The sequence below is a fragment of the Pavona decussata genome, unplaced genomic scaffold, assembly GCF_977016875.1.
Source record: "Pavona decussata unplaced genomic scaffold, jaPavDecu1.1 SCAFFOLD_234, whole genome shotgun sequence".
NCBI lineage: Eukaryota > Metazoa > Cnidaria > Anthozoa > Scleractinia > Agariciidae > Pavona > Pavona decussata.
The window spans coordinates 1,548,730-1,576,724 of record NW_028145639.1 but is presented as its reverse complement, the minus strand read 5'-3'; the positions used below and the strand labels follow the sequence as shown (position 1 = coordinate 1,576,724).

At 36.2% G+C, this 27,995-nt stretch overlaps 1 protein-coding gene and 1 long non-coding RNA gene across 2 annotated transcripts; one reads left to right on the top strand and one right to left on the bottom strand.

Moving 5' to 3' along the window:
* The first annotated feature begins 208 nt into the window (after positions 1-208).
* On the top strand, positions 209-26,012 carry LOC146458066 (UNC93-like protein MFSD11). The gene is made up of 18 exons (XM_085091372.1): positions 209-339; positions 8,793-8,835; positions 9,190-9,211; positions 10,802-10,909; positions 11,950-12,029; positions 13,402-13,498; positions 14,384-14,442; positions 15,781-15,875; positions 16,836-16,882; positions 17,949-17,995; positions 19,205-19,270; positions 20,210-20,254; positions 20,445-20,522; positions 22,132-22,315; positions 23,162-23,225; positions 23,348-23,419; positions 24,143-24,211; positions 25,873-26,012. Exons 1-18 carry the CDS (start codon positions 214-216, stop codon positions 25,975-25,977), a joined length of 1,407 nt encoding a protein of 468 aa, XP_084947498.1. The 5' UTR covers positions 209-213; the 3' UTR covers positions 25,978-26,012.
* On the bottom strand, positions 25,872-27,466 carry LOC146458065 (uncharacterized). The gene is made up of 2 exons (XR_014858348.1): positions 26,822-27,466; positions 25,872-26,674 (listed from the first exon to the last, which is right to left on the bottom strand). It is a non-coding gene; the product is annotated as an uncharacterized LOC146458065 (long non-coding RNA).
* Between the last annotated feature and the right edge of the window lie 529 nt (positions 27,467-27,995).

Here is a 27,995-nt window from a genome sequence, read left to right as displayed (position 1 = left end):
TGGGGACCCTGCAAAGAAAAATGTATAGTCAATGTTTGGCCTTTTCTCGAATTTTTGATACCTTTTGAAGGCATTAAAGTAGATGAAAAAGAAATTTGAATTCATGTCAAGGGCTTTTTTTGGTCTCTCTTTACCAACGACGCTGAAACCTTGATTGCGGGTTGTTTTGCTTTAGGGACGGGTAGGGATCAATTTGACTTACTTTGCCAGGGTATGCTTAGGTCAGTTGTTGTCAAATCAGCCAACATGGCGGTCGATGTGGGAATGTGGAACGTTCTGGTGATGGGGTTTTCCTTCATGTTCATATTCACAGCTTTTCAAACGACGAGTATGATTGAGGTAAGGGTATTTATTTTGTTTCTTGATAACCTAGTGGTGATAGCAAGCAGAGTATTTTTCAATTCGCTGAACGATGGCTGACATGAATAAAGCTAAAAGCTTGTCGATCAGGCCCCGGTTGTTCAAAGAGCGGATAACTCTATCCAGTAGATAAGTCGCTTTCCAACGGATAAAATGTACTTCAAACAATACATTTTATCCGCTGGATAACGGCTTATCCGCTGGATAGAGTTATCCGCTCTTTGAACAACCGGGGCCAGTTTGAGACTTCTTCGCTTATGGTCAAACGTGTAGCTGAGTCTTAACTAAGCTTATGTTGTTTCATTTTCTATTGGCCACGAGACTGGAGGAAAACATGACTTCGTAAAAGTACAAGGTCTAATTTATATCGCAAATGTCACATCTGTTTGTTGGAGGAAATGAAGCTATAAAAGCTAAGGTTATGCATCACGTGCTGGAATCACATGCATCTTCGGCGGAACTGAAGAAGTTCGCCGCAGATCTTTTCCTTTTCCCGCCCTTTTCTGACCAAAATGGGTCATTCTAAGACCTGATGAAACAATACAATACAATACAACTTTATTGATTCCATCCACTAATGGTTTTTCAGAAACCAGTTACAATGAGATATATAAAAGAAACAAAATACAATGTAAATACTATAAGAAGATATCTAAATAAAGGATAATGCGTATGTTACACATCCTCAGAACTACCAACGAATTAAAATACAACATCATAAGATTTGCATTGCAATCATTAATTATTTTCTAAGAATTTATAAAAAGTGCGATTCATGATTTGTTTTTAAAAGAGTCTAAAGAGCTATTAGAGACTTTAAGCATCGACGACGGGCACGGCAACGGCGACGGAGAAACCGAGGAAAGACTGAGGAGAGGACGCGGTTGCGTCGCGAAATTGGAAGCAGTTAAGCAGGCGCAATAGGACGACAACTTCCCTCGAAGAGGATTAAATACGATGAGCGCTTTCCATTCACCAAAACTTTTCGATTTGAATTTTCGGAAATTTCGGTCTCGAATGGAACGGGCTTATGCTCGGTCGGTTTCCACTTTTCGGGAACAGCTGTTCAAAAAGGTTGTCCTACATTTTCGAAAATCTTTTGCGGAGAAGATGCTGTTCCATTCGATTCCCACCCGAAATTTTTGTAATTTTTCGTCGAATTGAAAGCACCCATCGAGTCTTCGTTAAAAGAAGTCAGAAATCGATTTTAATAATGAAATAACCGATGAAGAATTTTTACTGCTGTTAACGAGAACGTGTTTGTCGCAGTTGCAGTTTTCCGATGTATAAACAATTCAGACCATTTGATATATTTTTAGGTCGTAATAAAAATCACCGATATAACTAGAAATAGCAACTAGATTAACATTAATTTACTTCAAATGTTCTGCATCGAAGGCTGGGATTTCAAGAAACGCTTTAGCAGTGCGAGCACGCGTGAGAATTTCTTTATCTTTACATCTAAAAATTTGAACTGAAACCTACGATATGACACAGTGGTTTGTGGTTTGGATGCTATTTTTGAGCAACATAGACTGTTTATTTTTCTCCAGCTTAAATGTAAATTAAAAGTTCTAGTTTGTCTTGTTTTGAATAAGAAAAAGTAATATTACACTGATGTTAGAGAGAAACATCGATAATTAGTGTCAGACTCGCAAGTCATTTCTAATTTTGCAGGCATCGTCACTAGTCTCACTAGCTTTCTGTCTTGTAACAGCCGACTGATGAAGTTATTATAGTTTCGGAAAGAATAAAACAAAAACTCAACGCGTACTTTTCCTACGGTTGCCTTAAGTGCCAAGCAATATTAAAAATATCATTTTTTCGGGGCGAAACGGAGGTAAAATATGTGAAATGCTACTCACGTTTTCGAGCAACGCCAAACGAAGCTTTCTCACGTCGGGCCCCGGAGCAGAACGTCTTGATATTTCCCGCCAGACATGCGCAATGTGACATTTGGGTTTTCCCTCACAATCTCACGTCGCCGTTGCCGTTCCCGTCGTCGATGCTTAAAGTCTCTATTATATCCCAAAAACTCTAAAGAGCTAATATCCCGCAAACAAATAAACAAATATCAAAGTAGAAGAAACATTATTTGCATATCTGAAGGGTATAGAAAAAATTAATGTATCAGTATCGTCTGGAGGTTACTAAAATGAAAAATATGACTTTTTCCCTTTTACAATCTTTTGCCGTGATTAGAAAACGAGTTCCTGGTGTCAGGAATGTGAAAAACAATTAATGACTCGCATTCAAAACCAGTGATCCATGGTTTGGATTTCATCAGGTTTGAAACAAACTAACTTATCAACAGATCTTTCCATTTTTAAGTCCAGGGTGCATTCCATGTACGTCCAACGCCGAAGATACACCAAGAGTTTCGAATTTCCATGCAAAGTGGCTGCTGAGTCGAAGCGTGTATGTTGTAGGTTAAAATGAATCCCAGATTAAAATGATTTCAACCTAGGTTGATTTGTATTTTCCTTTGTTTCATATGTAAAGTACCCAACCTTAACAAAGGAAAATACAAATCAACCTAAGTTGAAATCATTTTGACCTGGATTCATTTTAACCTACAACACGTATGCCAGGAAAATGTTATGCCAACCGCCTGTACATTCTAAATCTTATACCAGGAGTGAAATCCTGGATATTTTTGGACAAAAACAGTTCATTTGAATGGTCGAAGTTTTCAAAACTCTAAGAAATCTTTCGTCAGGCCCTGTAATCTAAAGCCAGGCATTACCTCTGTCTTACGCCGTATTATGCCAAAGACCATGATTGTGTAGCAAGTACGTAAAGCAATTTGGAAGCCCACGCCAAAGATCTTCAGCGCAACCTACATAAAACAGGCCATCTGATATTATGCGATGGTGCGATTTCGCACCATTGACCTCAAATCGCATCCGATCGCACAATTCACAAAAAATCGCACAATTCTTAAATAAAAACCATAAATGATTGCCTTATCTGAAAAAAATTCCGCGTCTGCGCTTAGTTTCAAGACGATTTAATTTCGAAAAAGCCCAAGAAACGTTCTGAAACGATCGATTTCACAAACAATCGAAATTCAAGGCGTCATTTTCGTTTTTGGCAGTTTCGGGCCTGTGCTAGTTTTTCATTCTTAAAGAATTGCCTATTGGTGCAACGCAAACAATTATTCTCTTTGAGTTAGCCTATCAGGATTGCTGATATGAATCCATCACATATGACCCTTCATACCTTGGTGGAATTCGGCAAGGAACCGGGGAAACTTTAACGTGGCCGGTTGCTTACTTTTTAGCAGACTTTGAAAGCTGCCGCGAATGTTTACATCTTCGGCGTAGTGTTACAAATTTGCATAAATGTTATCGAGATCATCTGATAAGGCAATGTCACGTTTTCTTTATTTTCTATCAACTGATTTCGGATTGTAACAGTGTCTTCCTCTGACAGATGACTGGATTACTTGTTCACTAAACCCAGTTTTAACAGTGAAGGAAGCAAAACTAAAAGATTGCAACATTTTCGGCCACTGTTTCACAAGCTGACAATGGAAACACGCGCGCACAAAATCATGCCTGATTGTACCTCAATAATCTTTCGAATCAAAACTTCAAAAACAGCATTTTCTTGATTAAACACGCTCAATACTTTTGGTTGTAATCGGCAAGGAACCGAGAAAACGCTTAAAGAGCGAACTCTTTCCATCTCAATCATACATGTGCGCACGTCGCTCCAACAAAAACGCAAACGCAGTTGGCTGTCTTGCAGAGTTGGTTCCTGAAGAAAAGAACCGAACTGTGGCCTTGGATCACATGTAAAAGACTTATCATGCGAAAAGTTCTTTGTTTCCCTGCCTTGAAACTCAATGCACTCAACTCGCGGCTGAATACTGGAAGCTTTCGAGTTTTGAGGATCGAGTCACGAATTTCGAGTTTCGAGGGACTGTCAACTTACATTTGCATGGTACTGTATGTGCATATTTAAAATTTTATATCCCATTTCACTCATAATTGCTTATTTTTTGTTCCTTTAAGAAAAAAACGTTGCTAGAGCAGCATAAAAGTGGTTTTACTTTCTCAGAATCCTGGGAAAACAAGCTTAAAATAGTTGAGGGGAAAATCGCATAATTTGCGTAATTTACTGCATAATAGTCCTTTCTTATCGCACAATCTATCCTGAAAATATCGCACAAACTCAGATTTTTTATCGTACCCTATCAGATGGCCTGATAAAATGCAGCCTGGTCCAAAGTACTTGTAACTTGTTGGTAGTTTGTCAAATTTAAGAGTCATTGCCTGAGAAAACCAGGCAGAGGTGAAAGGTGGGGGTCGGCCGATTTCCTTCAAACTTTCACCATTTAATGTCTGTCCGAAATGATAATGAATGATGCTATTTAGCAATTCTCCTGCCTTTGCGTTTCGTAGTTTGACCACCTCCCCTGGTTTTGACTCTAACTGACCCTGATGTCACGCAAAATATATGCAGAATTTGAAGGTCAATAAAATATATTTCGCGTCATTTCTGGGGACTCATATTGATTGCTTGTATTGTTTACCGTCTAAAAAACGTTGTTAACGGAAAATATCCCGACTTAACATAAAACTTAATTGTTTATAGAATTTTGAAATTTCCTTGCGATCGCGAAAATGTTTTGGGCCAAATGTGAGGCAATTTCGAAACGGTTTTTCTCAGAGGTGCGGCGTTTCTTTCCGAAAATTTCAAGATATTTTTTAAGCCAAACATCTGTTCTCCCAAAATCAGCAAACTCTAACTTGAGCCATTAAAATGCGTTTGCATGAGCCACGCTCGAAGTCAAAGATTACTCGGTATTTTTGCCAATAAAGTTCCACAGCGGGTTTTTCTTTATTTCATCTTCTTCTTCTTTTTTTTGTGTTTGGATAAGCTCGATGCAACTATCCTAACTCTCCGAGGTAGAACTTCCCAGGAAGATTTAGTTGAGTGACGCTTTGGGCAGGATAACATCAAATCGTTGTTAGCTCACAGTTGATTTGATAAAGCATGACATGTCACGGTAATTGGCAATTTTGTCAAACGTCATCATAAACAGAACACATTTCTCGCTTATTTGCATTTAAACTTGGTAACAGCAAGCTTTTCCTTGATACTAGATTAAGTCTTGGAGTCAGTCTGTTGTCGATAATTGTTAACCAAAATAAAAACAGCGACAAATACCTGTGAAACTTGCCACGGCAAGAGAAGCTTGATGACCGAACCTCCGGGTTCTTCGTTACATAACAGACAATTGAAAGAACAACTAATCTTTCTTCTGTAATGCGTTGGGTTCCGCCATGGATCTGAAGTGCTCTTTCTGGTCTGTTTATTCGCCTTGTGGCGCTGAAGTTGTTGGTTTGAGGATTTGTCTCTTGCTTTCCTGTACACGAGACATTGAATCGCATCTCGTCAGTCTTGGTTTGGGAAGAAAGCGTGGCGCGACGGGTTCAAAGATCTCCGAGGCCGATTTGATTCTCAACAGAGCAGGTAAATTTGATGTCCATGAAGATGAGAAGAGAGGAATGACTGCTTGCCCCAGATATCGCAAGAACCTTACAACAGACTGGACCAGCCGAAAACGGACTATGTGTCATATCTAAAGGGACGATGTCACAAGGCATTTTTGAGCTGCATAACGCTGTTGTTCCAGTTGTTCACATCCCATATGTTAACTGACTGACTACATACTAGAGTCATTTAAAAAATATAAACAACATAGCATTTACGGCCGTGGGAACCGAACGCGAAGTTTAGCACATTTGTTCCGCGGAGTCGTAATGCCGCCTTAAATTAGTCGTATCACAGGGCAACCAATCTTAACCTTCCATGCTAGCTTTTGTATTTTGATATAGTTTAAAAACAGCTTTTAGTTGGAATTTGGAATAAAGGCGGGAAACATCCTACCTCATTAAAGTGTTTCTCAAATATATATTCAATATTTCATATCCATCAGAAGAAAGCTCATGCCAATCCTGCTGTCATTTTTTTTTACAAGGAATGTATTTTTGGTATAAAACAAAACTAGTTTCTTCTGATGAATATGAAATATTGAATATATATTTGAGAAACACTTTAATGAGGTAGAGTGTTTTCCGCCTTTATTCCAAATTCCAACTAAAAGCTGTGTTTAAACTATATCCAAAAATAATAGCTAGCATGGGAGGTTAAGATTGCTTTCCCTGTGATACGACCAATTTGAGGCGGCATTACGACTCCGCGGAACAAATGTAAACAAAACAAATGTGCCAAACTTCGCGTTCGGTTCCCATGGCCGTAAGTACTATGTTGTTTATATTTTTTAAATGAGTCTTGTATGCAGTCTGTCAGTTAACATAAAACGAACCTGAACCGATGGGAACAACAGCGTTATGCAGCTCAAAAATGCCTTGTGGCATCTTGGCATTTACTCGTCGCGTTGGTTTGTGTATTACCCCGGCTTTCGTTGTCCCTTTAATATGACTTGGGTGGCAACACATAGTCCGTTTTTGGCTGGTCCAGTCTATTGTAAGGTTCCTGCGATGTCTGGGGCAAACAGCCATTCCTCTCTTCTCGTCTCCAGGGACATCAAATTTACCTGCTCTGTTGAGAATCAAATCGGCTTCGGAGATCTTTGAACTCATCGCGCCACGCTTGCTTCCCAAACCAGGACTGACGAAATAAATACGATTCAATATCTCGTGTACAGGATAGCAAGACGAATCCACAGACCAGAAAGAGCACTTCAGATCCATGGCGGAACCCAACGCATTACAGAAGAAAGATTAGTTGTTCTTTCAATTGTCTGTTATGTAACGAAGAACCCGGAGGTTCGGTCATCAAGCTTCTCTTGCCGTGGCAAGTTTCACAGGTATTTGTCGCTGTTTTTATTTTAGTTAACAATTATCAACAACAGACTGACTCCAAGACTTCATCTAGTATCAGGGAAAAGCTTGCTGTTACCAAGTTGAAAATGGAAATGTTAAAAGAAGCGGGAAATGTGTTCTGTTTATGATGACGTTTGACAAAATTGCCATTTACCGTGACATGTCACGCTTTATCAAATCAAGTGTGAGCTAACACCAATTTGATGTTATTCCTGCCCAAAGCGACACTCAACTAAATCTTCCAGGGAAGTTCTAACTCGGAGAGTTAAGATAGTTTCATCGAGCTTATCCAAAAACCCAAAATAAAAAACGAAAAAAGAAGAAGAAGATGACATAAAGAAAAACCCGCTGTGGAACTTTATTAGCAAAAATACCGAGTAATCTTTGACTTTGAGCGTGGCTCATGCAAATGCATTTTAATGGCTCAAGTTAGAGTTTGCTGATTTTGGGAGAACAGATGTGTGGCTTAAAATATATCTTGAAATTTTCGGAAAGGAACGCCGCACCTCTGAGAAAAACCGTTTCGAAATTGCCTTACATTTGGCCCAAGACATTTTTGCGATCGCAAGGAAATTTCAAAATTCTATAAAAAATTAAGTTTTATGTTAAGTCGGGATATTTTCCGTTAACAACGTTTTTTAGACGGTAAACAATACAAGCAATCGATATGAGTCCCCAGAAATGACGCGAAATATATTTTATTGACCTTCAAATTCTGCATATATTTTGCGTGACATCAGGGTCAGTTAGAGTCAAAACCAGGGGGGGTGGTCAAACTACGAAACGCAAAGGCAGGAGAATTGCTAAATAGCATCATTCATTATCATTTCGGACAGACGTTAAATGGTGAAAGTTTGAAGGAAATCGGCCGACCCCCATCTTTCACCTCTGCCTGGTTTTCTCAGACAATGACTCCTAACTGATATTTAAAGTGCTACTACTTTTTTCTTTTTGACATTTTTCAATGTCAATTCAGTCAATATGTCGATAATAAGACAAGGCATTTGTATTTAGATTGATGGAAGCAAGATAAGTTGGCAAATGGCCAGCCAAAAGCTGCAAAAAATTATCCGTCATTACTTTGTTTGCAAGAGAGAAGCCTAATATGTTTCTTTTTTAAACAGTCTTGCAAGAGTTGGCTTGTGACGTCATATATGCATCAGCTCATGGAGTTTGACAGTGCAAGTAAATCAATCAAGAAGTGAAATTTAGATGGCGTTGTCGTTGTCTTCTTCTTCCAGTTCTTCTGGAAGTGAAACAGAGGAAGATTAGTCACTTTGGTTTTGAGCATTGCACTTATGACGTCACATGCCAGGCATTTCAGCTAGACCCAACCCTGTTCCTCTTCCACTCCGTGTCTGAGCAGTTTGGGGACATTTGCTATTGCCAAATTGTTGTAATGTAATGGAGATGTTTATTATACAGTTAATGGTCATAAGTGATGATACATGTATATTGTAATGATATGTGAAACTCATTACAAGTTTCTACTTTAAATAGTTATACATTATATGTACATGTAGTGGGTAGTCTTCAGCAGATCTGTTGTAACATGTAAAAAATTTTTATTAGCCCACAGTACTGCAGAAATTCAAAAACAATACAGACTCAGAACGTAAGTAACAAACAATGCAACAAGTTACGATGTAAATTACAAAGATCATTATTAATTAATTATTTAATAGGCAAATTGAGTTGTATTATGACAAATTTAATAGTGCTTAAACCGCATAAAATAATTATTATTTGCAAGTTACACACCAGCAGGTCTGGTATTAAATGTGCAAAGTGTGCAATTATTGAGGTTTGTTAGAATTAAGTGTGCAAAAATTGAATTTTGTAATTATTAATTTACCATCAAGTGTATGCTGAGTTTTAAAGGTAACTGGTTGATTATATAAGCTGATTGTACTTTAAAATAACAATCAAAAGTATGTGACTTTGCATTCTTTACATTTTTTATTTACAGAAAATATAAATGGATATGTAAGGTAAGGAGGTCAGGATGGATTCATCCTCTGTATGTAGTTGACTTGTACTGTATACTGTACACTCATAATAGCCACTTAGACCTACATGTAGTTTCACCGGTTACCTCCACCCCCACTCTTCCCTTTTAATCCCTCTACACAACCCTGATGTACAGCTGTACTTAAGAATTGGTTCATGTTTAGTGTGCGTATATTGAGTTATGGATGCACCAGGGAAGTTGGAAGAGCACGAGAGAAGCGTACACCTCAAGCAACTCTATAGCTTCTTGAATGCTCTCCAAACTTCCCAAGTGCATCCATAACTTGATATATGCACAGCTTAACGCATGAACCAATTCTTTTTATAGTGACAACAAAGTATCGAAAAGTAGTATGCGGAAAAGAGGTTTTATTTGTGACTGATTACAAAATTCTCTCAATGCGCTGTACCAAAAAACAAACTAAGGTACGTATCAGTTGTTTAAAAGCATGCCACAGTGGTATGGTCTGAACGAGAAAGTTTCATCTGAAATTGTCAATGAAAATTTCCTTCTTTGAATTACTTTGTACAAACTAAAACTAAGCGATGGAAACCCGAGTTTGTCTACAAGTTGCACACATCATTTTATGGATGCACGGCAGTGCGTACATGTATATTGAGAAATGTACCATGATGAGCAGTTCAGCTGTTTATCAGCTGTTTACAAACACGCCACAGTGGTATGGTCTGAACGAGAAAGTTTCATTTGAAATTGTCAATGAAAATTTGCTTCTTTGAATTAGTTTGTACAAACTAAAACTAAACGATGGAAACCCGAGTCTGTCTGCAAGTTGCACACAGCCATGCATATATTGAGAAATGTATCGTATTATTAGTTTGAAGATGTGGGATGCCTACAAGTGTTAAATGTTAAACATTGACTAGAGGCTGGCAGGACTATGATTGCATGTTTTGTGGTTCAAATTTATCATTGGAATAAATTGTGTCTTCCAGTTGTTCTCAGGCATGGTAGTGTATGATAATGAGTTTGAAACAATAGAAATTAAGATTAAAACCAACGATAAAATTGAACCACAACATACAGTGTATGTGAAGTATAGACGTGAAGAAAGAAAAAAAACTTTAATTAAATACTGCCTTGGGTCTCAAATGCCATTGGTCAGGGTTGCACAATCTACTTCACAGATTTGGTTTCATAGCATTACAGTGTTACAAACTCTACGAATTTTGTAGAATTTTTCTAGGGCTGGTTGACATGCTATGGTTTGTTCATGTGATTTTTCGGTTACAGTATCAGAGCGCAAATTGTTCTAGTACACAGTATTTGGACACCTAATTTTGATTACGTGGTAGTTTAGACTTTGACAGTGTTGGCAAACTTGAAAAAAACATGTTTACTGAAAAAAATTTCTCGAATTGGGCTGATAAATTTTCATTTCTTGAATCTATCTAAACTTGGGTGTCAAAATGTGTGATTGTTAATTTGCACTTTGACACAAATGGCCAAGATGTTGTTAGGCGCACAAATTAGTCTGACTAATTATAGTGACTGTGTGTAAGCTCACCTGAATGAAAAAAGAATGACATGAGAATGTTCTATATTTTTCTAGCTTGGGTATCATTTACTCTGTGTTCACTCTGGCAAACTGGCTTGCACCATCCTTCATTGGTATATTTGGACCCCGAGTTTCCATGATAGTTGGAGGGATCTGTTATGCGTAAGAGACTTTTGTTGATTTGTAGTTTAACTAATACTAACTGTTGATTATCTCTTACATGTTTTTATAAGTGGGGTGCTCAGATAAACAAGGTGGAGTACTTCACCGGATTAAAAAAAAATGTTGAAGCTTTTGGTACTGTCAACTCCCCCCCCCCCCCCCCCAAAAAAAAAAAAAAAAAAACACCTGACAACCATTAGACAGTATGCACATGACCTCAATTTAATTTTGATCACGTAAATGTACTTTGTACTTTGCCATTAATTTATATTTGCTCAGTTATAAAATGTAACATTTGAAATGTAAGATTATAAAGTTTGAGATGTCTCGGGTGAAACTAAACTATTTCACAAGTGCTAAAAATTGGACTATTTTGACCCCAAAAATGGTTGTTCAAATCACACAGTCAAAATACTACATGACAACATCTGCTGACATAATGTTGGGTACAATATGGCGGATAGTGCGAAAGAGAAGGCTAGAGGAGGGAGATAATGGGTTGATGGCGCCCCTAACAAAGAAACTTGTAAAAACATAACAGTGAGAAAACAAAGGAGTTAATGCACCAGTTTCCCTCCTGGTAAGAAATTAATGAGCGTAAACAACTATTGACCCCAACATTACGTCACAAGAAGGAATTTCGCAATAAACTCAACCCAGTCTCCAGACCATTTTCTGGTCAAAATAGTCCAACTTTCAGGGCTTGTAAAATCGTCAATTTTCAACCGATATAACTCAGCTTTGGAATCATAGACTTCACGTATTATAATATTATTTGCGCAAAAATAAATTTTGCTTCATATGCACTTTAATAGTGATTATTATGAAAAAGCAACTTGATTAGAATACAAGTTATGTCTTTTAGCCAGAAATTCAAAATCGAGGCTCCTACAGTGCATGTGCATACTGGTATAATAATGATAATTTTTGTATGACTCACTCTGTTTATGAGATCATTCTTAATTACAGTCTGCAGTCATGGTGAATGATAAACTAAGATACGGTCCCTGAACGCTGGCTGTTTTTGTTTTGTTTTTCAGTTTATTTATAGCCAGCCTTATTGAACCAAGAGCTTGGAGTGTGTACATGGGCTCGGTTGTTATAGGATATGGAGCAAGTGGTATGTCAGATTCCTTGGTGTTTTAATTAAGTTTATATGAATTATTTTACAGCACTGTTCATTTTTTAAATAATGTCATAAGATTGTTCTAAAGACATTCTCCTTTCAGCTACATGTACATACCAGGGCTGTCATTACGTTTTTAGTCACATGTGGCATTAAGCTTCTCACCCGTAACAATCTTCTTAATTTCTGAGTAAAATGACCCTTCAATCATCAAGATCAGCCGTAACATCAAGGTTCTTTGAAGGTTATTCAGCCGTAACAGGTGTTGCAGGTTACGGCCCTTAATGACAGCTCTGCATACAAGCACAAGGTTTCATGTATTATCAATCAATCAATCAATCAATCAATCAATCAATCAATCAATCAATCAATCAATCAATCAATATAACCATCAGGGCATCTGGATATAGGAATTATCCCAATAATTATTGGATACTACTACTGGATTTACAATAAATTAGCAAAAGCATGCCACGAGCAGATTCACAGATCAATGCAGCATGCACGCCCTCACACATCTGGAAGGCATCAGATATCACGCCCTGTAAAAACCCCGTATGTAATCCAGAACGCGCATGCCCGCCTAAATACCGCAGGACAGCATTGGCTCGAGTCTAACTAGCCTAAATTACATTTAGCCGCATTTATTGGATGCAGGTACTGTATTTAGATTCCCAATAATTATTGGATGCAACTCCCTGGAAACCAGTAGCAGTTTCAGGATGAAACATTTTGTTCGAGACAAGGCCGCTTAGCACTACAAGGAACTGATATACAACTACTTCCTTTATTTCATATGAAACACTGTGTAGAATTTGTGTAATTATTTACACACATTAGCGTGTAATTTTTTTACTCGAGCATTATGCTCACATAATTTGTGTCAGTGTAAATTGCGTGCAATATGGCAGATTTACATGCATGATATGCACATGTAATGCTGCTATTCGTGCGGCGGGTACTGTATGATTAGCAAGCTTATTTTTGCTTTTCTTGGACTTCTGACACCATGCAGGCCTCACTAGTGCTCATTGTTGGTCATCTTTCAAGATTCTCTTGCTCGCATTATTCACAAGGTTATTAATAGCTCTCCATATCACAGACATGTTCCCACCAATTACTGATAGCATGGCCCAGGTGCTCACTTATATATACCATTAACAACCCACAATTCCTTGATTTCCTCTGATGAAGGGCTAACACTCTTAATTCAAACGTCAGCACTCGAATCTCTTTACAATGGCCAAGTTGCCTTAAGTTATCGAAACCAAACATGAGTTGTTTCTTTCAAACATGAGTTTCAAAAGATCTAATTACAATACATTGTACATCTTAGATTATAACCATTTGTTTGTTTTCTTGTTAGTAATATGGACTGGACAGGGTAATTTTTTGACGATAAATTCAACACCAGAAACAATTTCAAGAAACAGTGGAATCTTCTGGGCATTGTTGCAGTGCAGGTCAGTATAGAGTGTAACAGTAGAAGATTCAAGCACAATGTCAGATGTCTTGTTCTGTTGTACTGTATCATGATCATTCTATCCATTGTTCTGTGATCATCAGCTCAGAGATGTAGAGAACATACATGTGTACTGCAATCTTGAGTCCCAAAGGTTGTAAAAACCTAATAAATCATGCATCAGTCACCATCAGTGCCCATTCCTGTACCAATGGGCATTTGATGGGCGTGTGATCTTCCCTTTACAATGATACATAACTTTACCAAAATTAAGTACATGTAATTCTTGATTAACTTCTCATATGTCTGCGGAAGACATAAATGAGATGGTAGATCCACGGAACAAAATAATGGTCACTGCCTGATACAAAAGGTTCACTGATGTTTTGGCAGTGTTGCCTTCTTCAGGGTGGCATGTTGACTTGATACTGATCAGAAACGTTTTGTATGACCTGAACAAGATGCTACGCAGTTTTAACAATATTATCAAATGGTCATTGCCACCATAGTAAGAAATAGGACTTAACAATGAAAAAGCTTTTATTTGACTAAAGGTAAGGCCAGAAGCGCAGAAAGCAACATTTTGTTAACTGCACCATGGGCCATTTGACCAGCTCCCTTGCCCCTGCAGTGGGGCCTTTTGCCAGTTTATTTTCCAAACATGCTAACACCAGAGGTTAGCCTGAGGACATTCTTGGAATTGACTGATGCATGTAAAAGAAGTTACTGTATCAGGCAGCAATTACAGTGTACATACACGTACCTGCTAAAATAAGTGTAAAACCTGTTTAGCTCCATTCGTTGATAGTACTTATTGAAGCAATTTAATTAGCCAATAAGTGCCTTTACCTTTTAACCACAAGCTAAGGTCTTTGTTTTATTGCAGCTTGCTCTTTGGAAACATGTATGTTTATTTTCAGTTTAAGCATGAAACATCAAACATTGGTAAGATCTGTTGCACTTGCTCTAAAGCTCTGTGCAAGTTTAATGTACAGGGTTTTATAATATTACTACTACTACTACTACTACTACCACTACCACTACCACTACCACTACCACTACCACTACCACTACCACTACCACTACCACTACCACTACCACTACCACTACCACTACCACTACCACTACCACTACCACAACCACAACCACTACCACTACCACTACTACTACCACTACTACTACTACTACTACTACACTAACTACTACTTATTATTCTGGCATATGTTCTACTAAATAAATATTATTGAAGGCCACACTCGCACCCTTTTCACGGTTAAACTCACAGTCTGTGATACTGTGAGCCTCCCACGTTGTCATTTTTAGGGGACTCATATTTATTTACCTCCTCCCCTCAAATGGTACTGTTAGCCTGTATTTTAAATTTACACATTTTTCAAAATTCCAGGAACAAATTTAAATACATTAGATTTTTTTGTGACTCTTCTTGGTTTGTTTCAAGTCTTTGATACAATAAAATATTATGACTGTGTACAGTGTATGCTGTACTGTATTGAGAAAAAGGAAATCAGGTTTGATGCACTGTGAAAATCACTGTATTACTAACAAATACTTTACTCAATGTACCAAACTCTAATATCAGTAACAGAGTTTCATCAGATTTTCCAAACACTGGGCTGTAATGTTGAAAAAACAAGGTCAACTTTGAGGTATTTGGAAATCAGATAAAACCTTTTTCAAGCTTAAACTAGACTTCTGATAAATAATTCATTGACTCAGAATGAATAATATACATGTGCATGTATTCTTGGAGAAATTCAAAACAAAAGTTCACCAAATTTCATCAAGGTTTTTTTTATTACTCTTTGTCACTACCTAGGATGCTAGTTTGTAAATGTGATTAAGTACACTATTTTAAATACCAGGAATTTAATGTAATATTAGATTGTTGTCTAGGATCATTATTCATTTTATGTTATTACATACAGTAACATGTACGTAGTTGTAGCTATTATTAATAATGTAATCTTAGAAACATGTATGTAACCCTTTTATTCAGCTATGGCTGACTGCAATGTGCTTAATAAACAGTCTTTTATTTATTTTATTTTATTTATAATAATTATTATTGAGATCACATTAATTTTACAAACCTCTTTCTTAGTACAGTACAGGCAGTAATTTCCTTTGTGGTCTCCTCATAAATTATTAGTGAGAAGCATTTTAATTGCAAAGTCATTCATTTAGTACAGTCTGTTACTGTAGCAACATGATTGTATAGACTGAGTTAAATAATCAAATTTTATTGTCATATTTTTTTACCAGGTGACTCTGTCAGAAGAACAGTGTATACGGTATTCACAACTGTTTGTGGGCTGGGAATATGCCTGTTATTTCTACTTCGAAGGCCAAAAAATATGGTATATACTAAATACTTTTTTTTTGTTGTTGTTTTTTTTAAAATTTTTTTAAATTTTTTTTATTTTTTACTAAATACTTGTTGTTGTTGTTAAGGTATTTGATGTCTTTTCCAAAAATCCCAAAACATTTTTCTATCAACAGAAACTTTAAAATAATGGCCCACTTTTGTTAAAAATTACCATCCCAGGGTACTGAACTAAAACTGAGGGTCTCAACCACAGATGGGCTACAATCCTGGCCAAAACGTTTGGGACACTTGGCCTATTTTTTACTTAAAAACATGAAAATTCTTTTTCCCCCTCCCCCCCCCCCCCCCCTAAACAATGTTGAGAGTCAGAAGTCAGACATGGCTTGAAAATCTTGTACATTTTATCAACTTCAACATTGTTTAGCGGGGGGGGGGGGGTGGGGGGGTTCTAAGATTCTTTTTGGGACCATAAACTATCAGTAGTTGTCTAATTTCACAACAAAACTTGTAAAAAAATGTGAAGTGTCCTGAAACCACTTGGCCAGGATTGTAGGTCAGAATGGGTTATGAGTTCTCACATTTATGTTTCAAAACTGCACTTGAACTAATCATGATTGAGTTGTTTCTTTTGAGAGTTGAGTGACTGAATTTCCTTTTCTTGGCATTTTAGAAGGATTTTGTAACAAAGTAAAGGAATTTTTGCACCATTTTCACCAATAAAGACCAAAATCTGTGTGATCCGCCTCTCCTTTTTGGTTAAGGATTGAGTCTGGAACAGTGCTAGCTCACATGACAATTAAAATTTTTTGGGCTTACTGTCATTAATAAAATAATGTATCTATTAAGTCAGTGTTATCCTGATTTCTGACATTATTCTAACTGATTGAATGTTCATTTGTAGGTTACACTGGTTTTTTTTTTTTTTTTTTTTTTTTTTTTAAGTTACAGTTAATTAAACTGGTGTAGTAATTCTTTTCATCAACACCCATAGGCACAATTGGTTAATGAAGAAGACAAAGAACTCAGCCAAAACATAAGGTGATCTTATAGCAGCAGCTGTTGTAAAATGTTATGTTAATCCAAATCACTTGTAAGGTTTCAAACAGCTTTAAAATGTACATGGCAAAAGATACTGTTTCTAATTTTTTTTCCAAATAGATGTAATTAATAGTTATTTCAACAATTATTATTAATAATAATTAATAATTATAATTTTAATTAAAAATTTTCAGTCAACTTATTATTAAATGTTAATCAAGAGAATGCTGCTCCAGTAGTGTTTTGCATGATGTGTTGCTACAAATGTAGAAGGCATTCTGGATAGTTAAGCATTGGAGCTCAATAAAGTATTAATTGACCTACAGGGTATTAATCTTTTTCTAAATATGTTTCAAGATGCAAGCATTCTGTATTTGCAATCTGTGGAGCAATCCAGCTTGAAATGAAGTCATGAATAGGGCTTGGATACAGAGGGACTGTTTCTAGCTTTGGCAGTACATGTAGGCAATAATATCCTTCTTGTCAGGGCTGCGCCTAGGTATGATTTGAGCAACATCTTTTGTGACTGGAGGCTGATACAGGAATGGCAATCTCTACCACAGTCTCCATAGATTAAGGTCTAGGGAAGTTGGGGGGGGGGGGGAGTGGGGCTGACAGTCCCTCCTTCTGCTGACTTCTCCTTCCCTCTTAACACTCTTGGTAGTGTGTGCATGCAGCTCAAAAAAACTGTGCCTCTGTAATAAGAAACCACACAAATTATGTTGAAAATTAATGTAATTATTATAAAAAAGCGATGCATATACTGTCAAAATGTAATTTAATCAAATTGCTGTGCACTTCATAAGAGAGTACAATTTCATATACTGTAATATTATTATCGCTTCCATAATCTTAAATATTAAAGTTACCCTGACTACTTATTACAACTATTGTTGTAATCAAGTTTAAATCTTGTTTAGTTTGATATTTGTAATTTCTTTTTTTCTTCTTCTTCCGCCTTGATTTTTTTAATTTTTTAAATTTTCTTGCTTTGTAATGTAGTAATAAAAGTTTTGTTGGCTTTTTTATTGTAAGTTGTAATTTCTTTACATTTTTTCATTAAAAGGCAAAACAGTGGAAGCCTTGTGAAAAGAACAGCTTTTGAATCATTAAGTGAGTAGAAGTAGATACATGTATACACTCAAAGAACTTTAATTTGCAGTTTACTGTTGATAATGTAATTATTTATTAATTAATAATTTAAAATGAATTACTAAATTTTATTGATTTATACAGTCACGTATATTTAGTAAATATGCACAGTAACATACTGTATATACTTGACTGTATAGTCAATAATAACCAAATTGAATGCATTCTTGTATGATGACTTAGTCTTGACTTTTCATTTGTCAATTAAAACCCCTTTATGCCACTGTTATATCGGAGGATAATGCCCTTACAGTAAGATTGTCCAAAAAGTGAACATTTTCCTTTAAGGGCATCTGTGAAATTTTCTATGACAATGTCTCAACCAAGGGCATTATCAGACAATACATGTAATTATGCCAGCAAAGAGGAAAGGGGTTTATTTTGTTAATTTTTTAGCCCTCTTGATTACCGAAATGTGTGCCCCTTACAGTGAAAAAGACACAATAGCCAGTCATGGTTGCAACTTGTTTGCTGGCAGATTCTTTACCAAGGTCCAAAGATCAAAAATTCCCTTCCTGTTACAATCACTTCTCTGGCAAGTTTTCCCAACTTTAAGAATAAACTGCTTGAGTTTTTATTAAAATAATTACTGAATTGGCAAAGCCACACACTTGTTGTACAAACTATGTAAGCATATTGTTAGGTACGAGGTGGCCTCAACTATAAGCCTGGTGGTTTCTAGAGGTCACCTTGCCATACATTAAACAATTAATTAATTGTAAATATATTAGGAAAAAGGCAAATAAATAGTCATATAGATAGTCAGTTAAATGCAAGCTGACCAGTTTACTTGCAGAATGATTTTTAAAAATTTATATGAAATTTGTTCTTTTCAACATTGAATGTAATTATATTTATTATTGAATGTTATTAAATGTGAAAAAGATCAAAGGGGCAGAGTAAACATCATTCAGTCCAGAGTGGCATTTTGGCGAGGGTTTGGTAAAAATTATATGGTGAGGAGAGAGGGAATCTGGGTAGTAGACAACAACATAATGATGGTAGGGGGTGGTAGTTGTAAGAGACATTTGGAGGGGGTAAACATGAAGTATACTGTCCATGTGGGGGTAGGGATTTGGGCAGGATAATTTAACTAGGAGATACATAGGAATATAAAGATGCCATGCATGGAGGTAAAAAAAGACTTAACATTGTGAACTCTCTTCGTAGAAATTGCTGTCAAGTTATTTTTTACAAAGGATATGTTGCTACTCAGCTTGTGTTTTGCTTATACAGGTAAAACTTTGAATGTGGTATCTTTCAGATTATTGTTCTAGTTTTAATTACTGGTTCGTGGGTACATGTCTTTTAGCTTTTAGATCAATAGAGTCATGTCTCCATACTCCCCCCACGGAAGGTTTTTTGTTTTGCATCCCCCATTGCCCAGGAAATTCCAGTTTAGCTTCATACTTTGCTTCTAAAATCTTGACTTTTTAAGACCCCGCTCCCCCTAGGAATTTCCAATGACCTTCCATGCGGTGGGTATGGATTTTTGCTGGAACTGCACAATACCAGTTTATGCTGACCTTCAAGATGCTCACCAAGACTTTACCACTGCCACAAAAATGTGCAAATTAATATTATGATTCATAAGTATAATGAATTGTAGATCAAGAAATATGTATCAATAATATTATTGCTGCAAGTTTGTTAATCAAATCAATCAAAATTATTCTTTTAATGTTTTTATGTATTACAAGTTTACCATTAAAATTTAAAATGTACAAATACAGATCATTAATCAGCAGGGTTCTCACTGAGTCTCAGAGTATCTTGACAGATGAATGAGTGCCAAAGGGTGTTTAAGATAATTTATTATTAAAAGAGTGTTACTTTATAATAATTTATTTTTATTATACAGGCCATGAGGTTTATGAAACGTGTAAGCCTTTTCACTGCAAGTGGGTAGCTCAAAATCTAGACAGTTTTTTTCAAGCCAACTGCCATCACTTACACTGTAATATGAACTTGGTACATGTCTGCTTATACACAAAAAAGGAATTTACTAGGAAGGCTTAACAAAAATGAAGTTATAGGGCTTAATATACAGTAATGTGAATATGGCTTCCTGTTTACAATTGCCGATACTATATTAAGCAAAATAGCTAGCAATGAAAGATATATCTTGCGTACCATTGCTAACTGTTTTTTCTTTCAATGTACTGTTGTCTGTAGGTATTGAGCTTACATTCTTCAGTGGTGTGTATGGTACCTGCGTCGGTAAGTGCACATCAGACAAATTTTTGCCCCTTTCATTCCCAGAACCCATCCATGCATGAGTTAAACAAACAGTTAATAACTAATTCGCACACTCTAACCCTGGCTCTTTGCATGCTCTTGGTGAAGGCTGTTTATTATTATTATTATTTTGTTTAGTAGTTTTACAAGGCTGTTGTTTTAAATTTCCAAGGTAACACAAATGACTTCAATGATGCTAAACGGCAGATTGGCTTGGTAGGAATGCTGATTGGTTGCGGCGAGATTACTGGTAAGTGAAACCCTTTGTTCTGTTTTGAGGCCTTTTGTGCTCACTAGGAAACCAAGTAGCTATCAACCACATGCCTGTCGTACTAATCTAAAGCCGTTTATACGTAATTGGTCCCATAACTTGAAATTCTCTTCCAACACATATCACTGGTCCATCCAGCTTTGCTATATTCAAGAAATCAATGTATGAGCTTTTATTGAAAGAATTCTGATTTGTTTGTGCCTCACATACGCAGCACTATTCTGTATTTATATACATACAAACTTTATTGGCTCGTCCCCACGGGGCTTTTCAGAGTCAATTTAAAATTACATAACTAAGTACAAGACAATAATAAAAGAAGATAAAGCTAGTGGATTAACTAAAACAATCATTAAGAAGTTTTTGCCTAAGTAAGCGCTTGAACACCGTCACAGAAGAGGTGACCTCTTTATATAATCCCGATGGTTTCTTGAGGTCTCCTCACCATATCTTTGCCGCTACTTTTGTCTTTGATTAATGTGTTTTGTTGCAAATAAAGCTGCTGATGATGATGACAATGATGATTGCCACTTGGCAACACATAAAAATGACCACTTTTAACCTTTTAAGGTCCCATAATTATGTCAACATGCTTTGAAAATTAATGTTCTTTTTGCTGTTTGTCATAATAATAATATTGTTTCTTCACATCAAGGATACTTGTTTAGCCTGCAGACGCAGGTGTATTTCCAGCTGTTGCCTCTCTCCGCCTAAAAGAAGAGAAGCCACAGCCAGAAATACGTCTGCGTTCGCAGGCTCATACTTGTTAGGAGACTATTACTTTTGAAATATCATGCTGAGTGTGTTGTTTGGTTAACTTTTGTCTTTTCCTCATAACCTGTTTGTTTGCCCAGTATTAAAATTCTACTTGGAGAAGTCAGTTGCTGCTCACTCTCAGCTTGATTAAACAATTAATTTGCATCTGTCATTCTCAGCTTATCAATTGAATGGTAGTTTGTGGAGATTGTCCTATCAGAGTTTAACAGGGCTCAAGACTAACACTTTAGCTGACAAGCCCAGTGGTTGACAACATGGGTCTGATTTTACTAGCCAAAACAACTTTTCATTTAGGTACATGTGACAGGAAGCAGATTCTTCCATTTGTCGCTTTCATAACAGGAAAACTTGGAAAACTTTTCTTTTTAGCTGTTTCAACTTATTGTTTTAATTAAAGCAGCGGGGCCGTTGACAGTCTTTATTTTAATGAGTTTCTCTTCTCTCGATTTGAGTAACAAATTTTCATTTTTGTTTGACCTTGCAGTGCTGTACAATTTTTACCAACCAAAATGGCTAGTGAAAGAGCAAAAATTGCTAGCCAAATTATTTTTCTAGCTAGTCTGTGGCTAATTGGCTACCATTCGTCTTGAGCCCTGGTTGAAAGTAAGCTTCCTTCCAAACCAACTTTAACTTTTTTGTGGACAGTGGAGACACATGGTTTGCATTTTATGAAGTGTACAGTTGTACATACAGACATGTGCCTCTTTATTTTTTTATCAATTATTTCTTGATCCACTGGCAGGCCTGTATGTCTTCATGATTGACCAATAAATTATTTAGCTGAAGTTGTTTGCTTAAATTCTGTTTATAGGAGGCCTCTTGTTTGGTATATTTGGCAAGAGGAGTAACAAGTTTGGCCGAGAGCCCATTGTGTTCTTTGGAATGATAGTTCACTGGATTTGCTTCCTTCTTGTCTTTTTGAATATCCCTGACAAATCTCCTATAGTAGCTGTTAACCATCTTACAGAAAACTATCATGTCTTCGGTAAACCCAAGTAAGTGTTCAAATGTTCAGTAATAATAATTATTATGAAGCCATTAATTGCTCTTCTAACTTCTAGTTATACTGACCCTGTGGCCCTTCACACATAGCCGGGCACTTCTCTCTCTGTGCCAGCTCCTGAGTTCAAATGGAGACCGAGACAAGTAAATTGGAGTTTATCACAAGAAAGATCACATCACAATGAGTCACTTTACTAACCACTTAGAATGCTTTTAAAAATCGGAACAATTAGAGACTTTGTATGGATTTGGAGGATGCCATCTCACAATATTTTTGTGGAATTTGGGCGACCTTTGACAATTCATAGCCTGGTTACTACATGATGAAACATAACCAGACTTGTCAGTGCACATATTAATTTTTTATGTGATCTTTTTGGTGATGGGGTTCATTTCTTCATATGATACAATTTGAACAATGTATAAAGTTGGGCTGAGTCCCTTTATGAACTTTGGAATGGGCAACAGGCATGAAGACAACTGGCAAGCTTTAAGGCAAAAAATTGGAAATACTTTTGAACATTCAACATTAAACATGCCTCTTACATGTTCAATTATTGAACATTTTAAGAGGCATGTTGATTTCCATTCAATTTTTGAAAAAGTGGGTGTTCATCATTGGATAGCTGCAGGGCACCCCTCTGCATTCCATTCATTCTTACTAACTGTGTTTTTCCATCAGAGAGAAATTACAGAATACTTGTTAAAATTCCATTTATTTTGATAACATGGCAACAGTTCTATAAAATAATTGAAACAGTTCTAAAGTACATCTTGTTTTTGAATTGAAATCATTATCATTTATGACAAAAATGTGCATTTAAACATTTCACCTACAGTTTACCCGTAGCAGTCTTTTGTGGTTTCTTGCTTGGACTTGGTGATAGCAGCTTTAATACTCAGGTACAGCTTTGTAAACATAATTATAATGTGGAGTGAATATTGTTTATTCAAGTGTATAGCTTAAATTTAGATTTAAGAATTGAAGCAGTGTTTAATATTAATGATGTTGATGCTTTTTTCAGATTTATTCCATTTTAGGGTCTCTTTATGAAGATGATAGTGCCCCAGCATTTGCATTGTTCAAATTTGTTCAGGTTTGTCATAATCAACACTCATAATGCTGATATAATTTGAGTAATGAAATCAATGTTTCTCAAATTTAGTTGTAAGATTACTAAATATAAATATTGAATTTTGGATTTTCCCCTTAATTTTTGCAACAATCCGCATTGTTCATCAGGGGTCTGAGTTAAGTTAATCTTGATTTATCATGAACTTTGATTCTAATGTAATTTTTTTTTATCAATAACGAACCTTTTTGTACTTCAGTGCACAAAATTCAGTTGTACTAGTCTTATACTTCAGTTTGACTTAGTCTTTTCTTTGCCATGAGCTTAAAATGTTATTATCACTAATTATTAACTTTAGAAAACATTTTCAACAAGTGAGATGAACACCTCAATTAACTTTTAATCGTGGATTGGTGTTAATCAGCTTTTGAACAATAAGGCCATGGGTAGTAATGAGAACATGAATACACTGTTAGCATGCTGCTCTTGTCAGTTTCAATATGCAATTATACACCTTCATATTTCAGTATGAGTATGAGTACATGTGCGAGTACGGTTTTTCAAATCTAGTTATTTTGTGTGGTTTAGCAATGTTTTAACCACTTTTCACACCATTCTTGATCCTGACGTATAGTAAATTGACAAACCTTGACGTATAATAAATTATTTTCTTTTAATTAGTTCTAAAGGTGCCAAAACATACAAACGTTTTACAATAATCTGTTGTCATTTCGTTCCTTTTTGCAGTCACTTACAGCAGCAATTGCATTCTTCTACAGTCTAAAACTTAGCCTCAAATGGCAGCTTCTTATTATGGTGAGCTGAATGTTATTTTATGTGTACACTGGTACAAAAACACTGTATTTGTATTTAGATGGGTGTATATAAAAAGAAGCTTGAGTTCGTAACTGGTAGACTTCTGGCATGTGTTTAAACTTAAGGGACTCCTGCTATGAATGTAGAAAATTTCTAACTTAAATTAAATGTTTGAATTCATGAGCCCCAAAATTAAAACATTACTTCGTAACAGTTGTATGCAGGATTCTAGATATTTTCTGCATGTAATTCTTGTAGTTGTTTCATTACGAGTGTATACAATATGCGAGGCAGACGTGCGAGGCATGAACAAAACATGCGAGGCAGACGTGCGAGGCATGAACAAAGCATGCGAGGCATGAACAACCCCCAACATAAATGCTAACCGTTAAGCTAACCTGAGTGCTATTTAGGCTAACCAGAGTGGTTTTCAGGCTAGTCGGAGTGCTTTTAAGGCTAACCTGAGTGCCTCGCACGTCTGCCTCGCATGCCTCGCTGGCTCGCAGATTGTCAAAACCCTTTCATTACAGGAACATGATTTTCACTCTAACAGTTATGGTCAAACTACGTTCTCTAATTGTATGTAATCTTGTTCAAGCTCCCTGATGGGGTCTGTGATTGTCAGATAAAATTGGCCAGAGCATCAAACTTGAGTCAACAAGATTTCTTTTCTGACAGTGCTGTTCACTTTTTAAGTTCATTAATTTTGTTAAAAATATTTTTAAACAACTATTGTAAAAGTTAAAACACAGCTCCATCACTGACCCATCACCAGCTATCTTTCAGACATCATCTGATAACCAAACAAAATCAAAGTACAGTAAAATTACTGTTTTAATATCCCATTAAAGTAGAGAGTTTCCAGTTTCTGGTTTGTTTGGTTTGTTCTCACACCAGACTGGGACACCTTCCTTTTTTCTTCTAAAGAGCACCCTTTTTCACTCCATAAAAATAATAAAAACAAACAAACAACAAATATCAAGAGAATGTGCTGGAGATTGTTTGTGCAGTCACCTTTATTATATTCACTTGGAACATGTTTCATTAAATCTGTAACAAGCCTTAGGCAGAACCATGTTTCAGCTGCATGCTCATGTACTTCTCTCTTAGTGGGTGACAACTTTTGTCAGTCCTTGAATCATACATGTAGTTGGGTTGGGATAGACATGCTGTATCATTTCATATTTAGCAATCTACTGTACTAAAGGAGATGGCAACTGGTTCATTAACCCATAATTCTTAACTTACTAAATCCCTAAAACCATGCCCATAAAAATGCACACAAAAGTTCTAAAAACTTGCAACCTAGCATAAAAATTATTGTTAGTAGGGACGAATTTGGCAAAAATATGGCTTTCTAGGTGCCTATTAATTTTCAAGGTATGGATTTGTCCAGAAATGCACACTAATGAGATACATGAACTGTATAATCGACATCACAAAGTGTCCCCTACCATTAATTCTTATTAAAACACAGATAATTCTGTCAAACATGGAGTCATATGAAAACGAAAAATTAAGGTCTGTCTTATATAAAGTACCCAGAATCAGGGTTAGGTGCATTTTTGGACAAAAGTGAGGTATTGTGGTAAAATGCACAACCACCAGATCTTTTGTGAAGGGTGGAATTTAATGTACATGACTGTGACGTTATTTTGCAGATTCTTTCTTCCTTCTGTGGGACACTTGGTTTCTTCGTAGTGGAATGGAAGGCAAGAAGAAGAGCAAATGAAGGCTATGCTCCTATAATTTCACCTGAAAACTAAATCAAAAGCACGAGTCTACATCCATGAAAATCGGATAGCTTAGATTATGTAGAAAGGCAAAAAATTGTTATTGTTATTGTTATCAGATATTGTTTCTATCATAGGGAAACAATCTAGGACTGACATACTTGAAAAAAAAAAAGAGCGTATTTTTTTATTATTTATGATCAAAAACAGGAAAGAATCAATGGTACACAAAAAAGACCACATTTGTTAGGATGGTGTGTAAATCACTTGTAAAAAAAATTCACTTTTGGTTGGTGACTGAGGTGCATGTATGAAGGGGTTGGTTTGTTCATGTGTGGTTCAGGTTAGGTACCAAACCATTCCACCCTGCTGACAAAAATCGTCTTTGTCCTCTGAAAATAACTATTTGTACATTGTTACTTTATTAGCAATGTCATTGCTATGCAATGGGTAAAATTTGAGTGTTGTGTCTATGGATTAAATTTGATTTTCTTTGTTGAAAGGGGAGCACAATAATTTAACCTTGAATCAAAATCAAGATTGGCTATACAGATTTTGTATACAGACTAGTGTTTCCATTTCTTTTTTACAGCTACAAATTGGACACATTACCTCTTGACTTTTGACAAAAAAAGTAAGAAATTAGGACAAAAGAGAACCCACGGCTTTGCTGATTTCATTTGTTTCAGTTCAAAAAGCTACATAGCACAACAGAAATCATGATTCACTTCTGTTTCATGATCAGTTTAACCCTTTAAGCCCTAACAGTGATCAACATCAAATTTCTCCTTGTAATATCAATACTCAATCAACCCTTAAGGTCAAGAAAATTAAGTATGTGATCACCCAAGGTGAATTTTCTTCATATTTTAATAACTTCTCCCCAGTGCATTTATAAGAAAAGTATGGGGACAAGATAGGAGAATTTGTTCTTTAATATGAAAGGTTAAAGGGTTAAGGAAGTCATACAGGTGACAAACAATCCATGCTTGAGCAGTAGGGAATTGTGACCAAATAATCACTTAAAAATATGCTCCTTTCCCACCAGGCCGTAACAGTAACTTGGCCCAGCCAAGTAAGCTACTTTCCAACAAAATAAAATATGGATGGTTTCAATTTCTTCTGTTTAAAACACTAAAAAACGTTATTCATCTGGATTTCTCTTATTGCAAAGTTAATAGGATTGCATTTGGGGCAGGGGGGGTTGGGGGGGGGGGGGGGGGAGACAGTCTGAAGGCTTTGGTGCCAAAGGGCATTAGTTAAGATTTTACAGAATTTACAAATTTATTTCATTTTTCGTGCTACCTTCTGCTATCAGAATGCCTTGAACGAGCTACAGTGTACAAGGAACAATAATGCTGATTTTGTGTCTGATACAGTATGGTTAATACCGGTTTACCTTAAATTTATGTTCTCTGAAAATTTATTAAAAGCTAGATTGTTTTCTATGCAAATCGAAAAAGATGCCTGTTGTCTTGCTGTTTGCTTTAAGGTTACAGTGTACCTTCAGGGTTGCCTCCAGTTGAACAGATGTAGCCCCCCTTGGTTACATCACAGATTCCCAACACCCGATATCAAATTAAAGCTTATTGAAGTGGCTTTTCAAATATTTCATTGGTTTAACTATTGTAAATGAATTTGCAAGTTTTCCGCAGAGTCGAAGCTCAAAGTTCCAGTTCATTGTGCCAGAGTTCCAGCTCAATGGGATTTTATATATATATATATATATATATATATTTTGGAATTTTTTTTTCTTGAGGTCAGTATCCCAAGGCCTAAAAGAATGTGTCAGGGTTTTTTCTTTATTCAATTGCGTTCAAAAGTTGTAGAACATTTTTAAAACTACTAGAAGAACATGTGGAGTAAATACACAGAAATGACTTGCAAGGAAATAAGTTTTAGAATTATTGAATTCCCCAACATGTTTATGTTGATTATACATTTTTCTCGCATCTGGCGAAATTTGACTGAAATTGGCCTAATCGTTTTTGAGTTGTAACTCTTGAAAGTGTCTCCTCCAAGAGAAAATTAAAGTTTGAGAAAACACCTAT

Bases quoted from the DNA above. Each gene is read 5' to 3' on its own strand.
- LOC146458066 (XM_085091372.1), top strand. From the start codon at position 214: ATGCTTAGGTCAGTTGTTGTCAAATCAGCCAACATGGCGGTCGATGTG. The intron at 8,836-9,189 runs GTAAGTAACAAA...TTTTATTTACAG, and splicing joins AAACAATACAGACTCAGAAC to AAAATATAAATGGATATGTA. The intron at 20,255-20,444 runs GTAAGTGCACAT...TAAATTTCCAAG, and splicing joins TGTGTATGGTACCTGCGTCG to GTAACACAAATGACTTCAAT.